The sequence below is a fragment of the Lolium rigidum genome, chromosome 1 (assembly GCF_022539505.1).
Source record: "Lolium rigidum isolate FL_2022 chromosome 1, APGP_CSIRO_Lrig_0.1, whole genome shotgun sequence".
NCBI lineage: Eukaryota > Viridiplantae > Streptophyta > Magnoliopsida > Poales > Poaceae > Lolium > Lolium rigidum.
This window is the reverse complement of record NC_061508.1, coordinates 169,146,955-169,157,404: the sequence shown is the minus strand read 5'-3', so window position 1 is coordinate 169,157,404 and position 10,450 is coordinate 169,146,955. Positions and strand designations below refer to the sequence as shown.

Here is a 10,450-nt window from a genome sequence, read left to right as displayed (position 1 = left end):
GTTCATCCAATTTGCACCGGGAGTACTTTATGTTCACATTCTTATATTTTTATGAAAATAAAACTTCATGCTAACTCGATAGATTGATTGTGCACGATGGCTACGAGTTGACAAAGAGATTTTTGATACACATACTCAAGTACGTTGCTAATGACATTGAAAATAACATACAGGATGTTGTGCGAGCATATATTATTCACGATCAAGAGAGCATGGATTTGATAAATAATATAAGAAATAATATGTCGGTCTCGTTGCCTTTTATAATTACTACACTAAATTATGTGATATGATCTTATGATATTTGAAATATTATGTGGTTATTTTTATATACTTAAATGTTTTTGCGCATCATTTACACTTGTAATATTTGTGAAACTACATAAAGTAGAGATCCATGTAATATTGTGACTGGCATAAGATAGGGAGCCGTAGCGAAGCACGGGCATTCCACTAGTATTTTTTAATATCTAAACATTTTCTAAAAAGCTTCTATCTAATAGAAGGTTGTATTTCAAAAGAAAATATGGACGTACATTAAACGTTATAAGCTGACACACAAAGTAATATCACTACACATAAACTAATGAAGCGCACTCCTCGCCCAGTAGATCGGTAAGGACGCCAGGCGGGGTGAAACCAAAATTGAACCCTGCGGTGTCAGTGGCCTTAGGTGACACCGCCCCCCATGTCGCCGCATTTCCTTCCAACAAGGAAGCACCGACCCTCTTTCTCCTCGTCAGTCGCACCGTATGTGGCTGCAATGCAACAACAGGCAATGTCAGCGCATCAAGAAAAGATGTGACGGTCCAAGCAGTGCATCTGCTTAGGTAGAAAAAGGCCATCCAAATTGCAACTCGCTCCGTTCTATAGTTTTTATCGTAATTTTAATCTAAATTTAAACTAAAATCACGATAAAAAATTATAGAACAGAGTATGTAATAGTTGTACTCCCTCCAGTTCTAAATACTTATCGCAGATTTAACAAATCTAGACTCATCTAGTTTATATTTTTCCTGTAGTTGTGACAACTATTTAAAGCCGGGGGGAGTATTGGAGGGTGTATGTGTTGTTTATTGTACTTCCCTCCTCAACTTGGGATATCTTTGCTGGTTCCCTTCTATCTTGCCCTGCTCCACGATGCATACATCACAATCAACATATTTGGGTGAATGTGACATCAAAACTGCGACCAAACAATGGAAATTATCAATATCAGTCGAAATTAGGCTCCTTTCTGACAAACCTTCAGCTTAAAATAAACATTTTCTAAAATTTTAGACTTTTTTCTCATACCACCAAAAAGCCGGCGCCGGCAATAAGGCTCGGAAGGTACCACCGGATCGGTTGGCGGTAGCAGTCTACCACCATGGCGTCCATGCTTCCGAAGGCCTAGGCGAAAGCCTCTACAACTAGAGTGTAGTGGTAGAAAAAAAAAGCAGTCAGATCCGACTATAATTTCTAAAAGAGGCCATTTTGTGTTGAAGTTTGAAACAACGGTCAAACTAGCCAAAACAGCCTCGAAATATTTACTGGAGAAGACTAGCCACAATGAAAGTATCATAAGTAGTATCATGCATGACATGTTGGCAAAAATCTGATGTGGCACACCAATTAATGAGGTAAGAGATGAAAGTGGTATCATAATATGATACCATATCATAGCACGTAAAACAAGAAAACTTACTCGGCAAACATATCATGTACACAGATTTGCATTGAGATTCTACAAAACATTAAATATGATAATACTATGATACTATCTTATGATACTAGTGCATTGTGGAAGCAGTATCATAAACTTGTATCGTATGCATGATACTAGTGTATGATACTTTCCATTATGACTAGTCGAAGCAGATTACCTCCAAGCCGATGTTCACCGCTTATCACATTATTATTTTTACCAGGTGCGTCTTGGTCAGCGCACAAGCTGAAAAGTTAACCAGACCACGTCAAACCCAAGGTGAACCAGCAGAGAATCATCTAGAACAAAACAGGCGAGTATTCGAGCACCTGCGTATGTACTTTCTTCCAGGGAGGTGGGGCCCGGGCCGTGAAAAAAGTAGATATGCTCGTTGTGGTGTGGTCTCCTCGCTCCATCTCTTTTCCTCAACGACCTGTTGTTAACAGACACACGTTGCGTAAGCAAAAGTTTCTCTGGCTGTAATATGTAAACAGAGATTTAAATATGAAGGCAGTGGCAGCGGTAAAAGCACTCGACGTCTACTTTCTTGTGTACGAAGGCATGGACCAACTGAGCGATTAGTGATTACTGCCAGGCTCATAGGATGTACTCCCTGCGTGCTGAACATGATATTGCTGATTTGACTAAATTTAAATATATCTACACATTAAATGGTCTCTAGATACACTTAATGTAGATAAAATTAAGATATCTTTTCGATACAGAGAGAGCACTATAATACTATGATTCTTCTACTCCCTCCGATCCATATTACTTGCTACCCAAATAGACATATCTAAATGTGTCTAGATACAACTATATTAGTGTCAGATAATATGAATCAGAGGAAGTAATTGAATGAGCAGCTCTTTTCTGAAATTTTAAAAGAAGAATAGTGGAGCCCCAAGAGAACCCTTTCCGAGTGTAGAACTAGAGTTAATCATGAATTTTAAAAAAAAACACTCTATGTTTCCCTAAGATGTTGTAAGATTAACAGCAAAAACATCACAACAAATAACTAGTGATGCATTCGCTTCTGACGAGAATATCGGCACTACGCTATACTAGTCGTCAAACTCTCACACGTCATTCTATCGTACACACAGTGAAGCAAAAAATTCTATCCTGCGTGTCTCTACAGTATAGACTAGCTACGCGCTTAAGCTGATCCAACGATCTAACAATGCCTAGAAAATATTTTCAACCGCGTCCCCTGACAGTGTGAATTATCATGAGGAATCCAAGAGAAATTACCACCGAGACAGACAAATATGGCGCGCCGATAACTTGTAGGTGGAGGAAAAAAAACCCCAACTAAGCTAACCCTCTCCACCACGAGTGGAGCGGTGGCTGTCTGTCGGTCTCTGTCTTTCTCACTCTCCACCTAAGCTCCCCTATCATTTCGTCTCTCTCGCTCGCGCGGCAGGGGCTGAGGATCGGCGAGGTCAGCCGCAAAAACCATCAGATCGGAGCACTGGGTATCTCTGCTGCAACGGTATCATACTCTGATTCTGCAACCATGATTTTGCAGAACTCTAACGGCGTCAGCTAAAGCAAAATAAAAATAAAAAAAGGCTATACGTGGGTCAGCGCCGGCGAGGTTGCACAGCCGGTGGCTGGGGAAGGGGATTCTAAATAGGCGATACTGTCGTTTTTGATAGGTATATGGATAGGATAGGATATGAATCAGCGGACCACCCTAGAGTCAATCACATAATACAAGATAAGCTCCTCTTGCTCCTTGATCTTGCAGTGAATTGACTGAACGATAGGATGTGAACCAGCCGGCCGAATCAATCACACTATACAAGGTTAGTATGTCACTCCTTGCTCTGAACTCTCTCCATCTGCTCCACCAAAGTGATCTCTTCAAAACTGGCTTTACTTTCGACAATTCGTCCCTGACCAACTAAATTGAGCAACCTACTCTGACACTCTCTGCAGCTCGGCTGCTGCATCAGGTCTCTTTGTCGTACCTTGATAACCATTGCACGGCTGCTGGGTCGAGGTTGGACAGCAAATGCTCCCACTTCTGTTGCCCGTGCAGCTAGTTTAGGGGTAGGAAACCTTGTTAGTTTCTCACGGATATACTACTACCATACAAGTAACTGGAGAGCAAGGGTTTCGTTTCTTTCTACAAAACCAAACTATATACCTGAATGTAGCTCTGCAGAGCATCCTGCACTTCGGCCTGCAGTTGCTTCGTCTTGATTTCCTGTTGTACACGAGTACAGGTGAGTTTGAACATTTCGAGTTGCAGGGAAAGCAATTCAAGAAACAGAAGAAACCTCTTGCAGAGATTCAAGTGCTGCAATGGCAGCCTCCTTAACAATCCTATCTGAATCCGCTGTCCTACGGACCAACCCCATGAGGAACACCATGAACTGCTCATCTCCAGTAGTATGGCCAAGGCCCTACGCCAGAACAAATGAACAGCATAGCACCAGGTTAAGAAACACAGTTTTCCTGCCAAATGTCCTACATATGCAGAACATTATCTCAACATCACAAACCTTTTGCATGTCTAAACCCACAAATCCTAGAGGTACATCCATCAACTACTACTACCAAGCACCACATCTTCTAGTTTCAAAAATTGTAAAACTATAAAACCTTGAGGGAAAGAAAGTTCTCAACAGATATGTGGATAGCACATACACACATGATGAGATCTGTTACCTCTATAATGAGCTTGCCACAGACTGAAATTGTCCGACAAGTACTAAACCGTACAAGAGAAAAATTGTCGTCAAGCGGTGGTATCAAGAGGGCCAAAATCTGCAATTGAATGAGATAACATCTCAGGAAAGGACGTCACTAAAAGCAAGCAACCCCATATAAGAAATAGGAGAAAAATATTAATGCCAAGATTCTAACGTATAACAGTCCAAAAAAATCAGTAAGCTTATGAAGAGAAACATTATCCAGCAGCAAACTAGTTACTGCATCAACAATGTTCAGTAAGCGTTTCTAACTAACCACATATTGAGAAGCAACTTCTTAACTATGTTTTAGATGTTCCATGCGATAAGCTATTACTCAGGCAGTCAGGCAAATATAAATGCTTCTGAAAACAAAATTTAGGAATCATTTGACATAACTGTAACAAAATGATTTTGGGGCAAGGCACACTTTCTTAATGAAGATTTAATTGTCTATATACCATGACAGAGGACAGAAACGAATCGCCCTAGGCACAAACATACTGAGTACAAGACCGATTAATCATTAAAATACCTGCGAAAATCTTGGTTTGGTAACATGCGCCTTTGCTATAGCACCTATCGAAGCTACTGCTGCTTCCCTCTCCTTCCAGGCTCTATCATCCATCTGAGCCATCTTTGCCTGCAAAGTTGGCTGATTTATGATTATCCAAGTGACTAAAAGTCTGAAATAGAACACAACAAGAAATACTGTATCAAGCACCCACTATGACAGAAAGACAGATACATGCACTTGGCCAAGTCAATGATGCTGGGGATGATTCTGAAAACTGCCAGAATTTTAGGCATTTGATAAATAACGCAAATTTAGGGACTTTCAGGGTTTCTGAGCTATTTTTGTCTTAATAACAAGTTAAATTATTCCAGAAATTATGGGAGTTTTATTTTACATTTTTAAGTAAACATGATTTTTCCGCATTAGTACATAAAAGTAAAAGTGAATAAGTAAATGGACGAAATGTCATCATATGACATTGCATACTACACCACGAACCAATTTCCGGACAAGCTTTGGGTAGACCCCTCGAAAACTTCACAATATATAAGGATGTCTGGAGCTGATTTACCTAGGTCCTTAAATGATGTACCCTCAAAACAGATAGGTTATTATTAAGAAACAAATTGCTACTCAATTGGTTGTGTGAGGAAGGGGTCCATTAACTACAGAAAGTGAAACTACTAACAAAGCTCATTGCATAAATATGATATAAAGTACAAGATAAAACAAAAGATAGAACACATCAAATTACTGTCTTCTAAGCAACCATTTACGCAAAGTCTTCTTCCAGTAGGAGTCTTCTCCATTATAAAATTGACTATCAGAAACACATTTATAACTAATAAACTTAATCTATTATCCAGAATATCATTTAAGAAGCATGGTCTATATTTATTGTGGGAACACAAGCCCATAGGGAGGACCTATACTCCTATAGGCTAAGCGTCTTCGAATAATAGATTTAAATACAATTGACTAACATGTCAAAGCAAATGAACACCATTTAAGATAAATCTACAGATATTAATATTCATGATAGACTACAACATCAGAACTGCAGATGTTACCTCTATTAAGGACATGAATACCGGAAAAGCGTCATCCCAGAGGACACCGCAAATGCCAGTTAGACCAGCAGCACTACATATCCGCAAGTCCAATGTGTATACATCATCAAGATTTTCCTGACAAAGAATGAAATTAGGCATGATTCATTCGGCAGCTTATAAATGATTTTTTTATTTCTGAACTAGAATCATCTCCTGCAGTTTTAGATGCATGAAATCGAGAGGCATGGAAGCGGGGTTTCAGATAAATTTGCACACGTATCTACATATCATGTCAAGTAAAAAAAACACAAAACATAAACATGCAAAAAACCATGGTTTGAGTTGGCGTAACTGTAAGGCTTACTCTAATTGTCACTTCCTTTAGGGGGTGTAAATCCTGTCTTGTATCAAACGTCAAATTAGAGGCACGCAATACTTAATCATGCCCTTGTTCTTAGCTTCTTACATTGCTAGAAACTACTTTCAGGAACATATTATGTATAGGGATGCAAAGATTGTGCTACAATCAATCCATGACACATGATAACCATAACTGAAACATGGAACATATTAAACTATTTACACACCTCAAAAACAGCATGTGACCTATCTTCTTTGGTAAGGACCATGTTTTGCAGAAACGTCTACAAGAAGAAGAAAAAATGAAATATGATGTCAAAGTTTTGAAGCCAACCATGAGGTGTATCAATATTTGTTTAAATAAAGAAAACTGTATACTGTTATTAGATTTGGCAAAAACTCCTTTAACTCGCCATAAGGCCTGCTGTCATCACAATAGGCACACCTGAAAAGTTTACCCATGTTAAGTTTGATAAAACATTAAACATGATCCAAAACTTCTAGACGATACTTTATTTTGAATTTGAAGAATGACAAACTAATAATATGTGAGAATATAACTACTGAACCTACAAAACTGAAAAAATAGTAACAAGAAACTTCTGATAAGGGGCACCAAATAAGAATAAAAAAATGATAATGCAAGGTTTGAATATCAAATATTGGTTTTGCCATGTTAGCAGAAAACATACCAGAACTGGCAGGCCTTCAGAGCAACTTCTTTGATTGAATCTTTCATAGCTTCGAGTTTTGATTCAATAATATTTTTCATGAGTAGCTGCAGTTTTGCTATGCAATGTCAAATCTCCAGTATAAGGAGCATAAGATACTGAGTGGCAGAAAAATCTATTGATAGAGGAGTATTAGCAAGGGTTATAGACCAACAACCAAATCAAGAACAATTGCTTTGTCCTAAGAACAGTTGTTTTGTCTTCGCATATGTAATGGTCAACTGGGTGATTTGGGACTATAGTAATACAACTACAAATTCCAAGGCAAAGAAGGCGTTTCACAAAGGCATTACGAAGTTATGTGGTGGAGAACACAAAAAAAATCAATGAAATGAAAAGGCGTAAGATATTAATCCAAATGAACAGCAAAGAACATGATATTACCTTTGACCTTGATGGATGGACTTTAATGAGTTGACCCCAGGTTGAACAAACCTATCAAAGAAACAGGAATTAACAAGATAAAACACTGAACTATTTCCAGTAGCATTTCTAAACCACACATTACGATTTGCACATGTCGACTAGGTAGATAATTCATACGGCATGGCAGAAAAAATACTCAGTTGTGCATTAGTTTTATTTGGATGTACCATGACCTTGTTTGTAAAAAACTACAAGAAAATTGTGTCTGTACAGGTAGTCTAATTCTCATGTTGAAATACCTTTTCTCGGACATCTGATGAAGTATCATTGAAGAGGTTGGATAACTGCTGAAGACATTCGTCCATGGATGTATCCAGGCTCTGCACATAATTTTAGATAATATTCTCAGGATAAGCATGGTTACCACGGGGAGGGGGGGGGGAGGGGGCTCTTACCGACGGCAGTGGAGAAAGCACAATACAGTTACTAACACATCCAAGCGCTAGTTTCCTAAGATTATCATGAGGGGACTTCATAAACTGAAAAAAAAAATGAATTGTGCATTAGAACAGAAAACCAGTTTGTACAACCATTCATAGTGCCACACATGTGCATTCGGTTGAAATATAAAATCAGTTGTCATGAGGGGATAATGACCCTTTAGGAAATATACATAAGTTTTCACAGTAAAAATAAAATAAAGTCCACAGTTACAAGGTGTGCAAGTGCATTCACATAGGTAAATAGATTTAAATCAAACCTTCATTAAAATCGGTATGAATACATCGATAGGCCGTTTAGGCAAACCACGAACAGCTTCATTAAGATGTTCAGCACCAATCTCGGTGATCTATCACAGAAAACAAACATGAAAACTTTACTCCCTCACGCTAGAGTTTATACGTACAACAAAAAAGTTCATGTATAGCAAGACTTATGCATATTACCTTGAGTAAAACATCAAGTGCATCTTCATTTTTACAAATGTTCTGACTATTAATGCATTGGTATAGCTCCTTGAATAACTCCATCCACCCAGCAACTCTAATCCATTGAAAGAGTGCAGCTATTGTTGTTCCGGCTGTGGATCTGATGGCCTTATTTTTTGTAGTTATGCACGGAAGGAGCTCAGACTTTATATAATGCGTGCATCCAGGACTAAGGCTGTCAAATTTCATCTGGATGTTCTTTGTCAGTACAAGACCAGCAGCTTGTCTTACTTCAACAGATAGCTCCTGGTTAGCAAGGATATTTCAGCAGGTGTCAGAAATATAATATATCCTAACCGGATCTACAATCCATCACCCAGGCTTTGATTTTTACAGAGTTCGTGCATGGCTTAACTCAGATAAGATGGGAAATTCAATTTAAACATCCTAGCATTGACCCCTGCATAAAATTCTAAAATATTCTTTCAAAAAAAACTAGTAATTCAAGACAGAAATTCTGAAGTTGTAATTTGTCCTATCTTGCTGCCATGATTAAAAGATAGATATATTCCCATCAAAGGCACGGCTGTACCTAAACTCCTTAAAGCATACAAGAACATCAAGAGTGTGCACTAAAGTGGAGCAACCATCAGAAAAGTGTGTTGCTTCAGACCGAAACTGCATGCAGTAGGGGACGATAAGGGGAAAAAGGGAGAGGAGATGTGACCTCTTTGTGGGCGAGGATAAACACAAGGTAGCAGTGTGTAACAACCCAAAAATTTCAAAACAAACGAAATGAATTTCCCTAGTTCCAAATTTTGGAACCAACAAAAACTTTTATTAAAATAAGATTGATACATATAGATCTTGTTTTAAATCTTGTATTTTGCCATGATGAGTGTTATTATGCTTATGTGCTAAACCCTAAAACCCTAAAGTGATCAAGTGAAGGTCACCAACCCAAAAAATTAAAGAAGAAAGAAATCAAATAAGAAAAACCTTAAACCCTAATCTTCTCCAGAAATCATTATAGACCTATTTTGAGAAACACAAAATAAACTAAAAGACATATGTGGGCATATAGCCCTAATAGGTAAATCTTGAACCCTACCTTTATTATTTATGCTAAGTAATGGTGAACCATTGTGAACCCCACTAAACCCTAAACTTCACCCCTCTTTTCACCACCCTGGTTAAAATAAAATAAAAAGAATTTAAATAAGAAAAAGGCATATGTGCCTAAGGCTATGTTTATAAAACTTTACCCTAAGCTTTTCTACCTTGCTTAGAGGTTTGGAAAACCTTCATATACCTTACCTAGTACTTATCAAACCAAATCCAAGTGGTTTCCAAAGAAAATAAAAAGAAACTAAAAATGCCATAGAGGCATATGAGAATAAAATAAGCAATTTGGGAAATAAAGAATATTGACCCTAGTACTGGTTATGAATGGTTGGATCACTCCCCTACACCATTTCAACACTCAACAACATCAATTGGGTCAAGCCAAATGAAATTAAAAATCAAATGCAACATATGCATAGAGGCATATGTGGCACATAGCCATTTCCCCAATTCTTGACCTATGCACTTAAAACCTTGACCAAATGGTGTGAAACCATCTCTCAACCTAATATAATACTAAATTGACCCTAACCCATGCCCAAGTGAAGCAAGATGAACAATTTACAAAAATAATAAAATTTGAACCTCACCTCTTATGTGTTATGGTCAATTTTGCAAATCTTTGATCAAGACCTTTTGAGATGGATTCAATGATTGGAAAATGTTTCTAAACTAATAAGAATCACATTGGAGTCAACAAAAGTCAACTCAAATGGGGAGGAATCAAATAGGGAGAAAATCCCCAAAATTCACTCACATACACTTAGCCAAATTTGCAAATCTTCAACCAAGGCCACCAATGCTTGATCTATTGCTTGAAGAATACTTGTATATGATAAACAAACACAATTGCATCAAAGAAACAAGAATTAAATCAAAGGAAATCTCAAAACCATCTCACATGTGATGATGGTCATTTGTGTGATTTTTAACATGATCCCCTCTTTACCCCTCTGGCTTTGACTTTTCTTCAACAAAACT

General features: G+C 37.9%; 1 protein-coding gene across 1 annotated transcript; it reads right to left on the bottom strand.

The window, feature by feature from the left end:
* Positions 1 to 1,889: 1,889 nt before the first annotated feature.
* On the bottom strand, positions 1,890 to 7,057 carry LOC124653391 (transportin-1-like). The gene is made up of 11 exons (XM_047192457.1): positions 7,011 to 7,057; positions 6,697 to 6,763; positions 6,546 to 6,602; positions 5,977 to 6,093; positions 4,925 to 5,032; positions 4,367 to 4,465; positions 3,976 to 4,101; positions 3,843 to 3,902; positions 3,664 to 3,734; positions 2,017 to 2,120; positions 1,890 to 1,933 (listed from the first exon to the last, which is right to left on the bottom strand). Exons 1-11 carry the CDS (start codon positions 7,055 to 7,057, stop codon positions 1,890 to 1,892), a joined length of 900 nt encoding a protein of 299 aa, XP_047048413.1.
* Between the last annotated feature and the right edge of the window lie 3,393 nt (positions 7,058 to 10,450).

Excerpts from the sequence above, each read along its gene's own strand:
- LOC124653391 (XM_047192457.1), bottom strand. The coding sequence starts at position 7,057 with ATGAAAGATTCAATCAAAGAAGTTGCTCTGAAGGCCTGCCAGTTCTG. Across the intron at positions 5,033-5,976 it reads TATTCATGTCCTTAATAGAG|GCAAAGATGGCTCAGATGGA; the intron begins GTAACATCTGCA and ends CCAACTTTGCAG. Across the intron at positions 2,121-3,663 it reads GCCGTGCAATGGTTATCAAG|GTCGTTGAGGAAAAGAGATG; the intron begins GTACGACAAAGA and ends TGTTAACAACAG.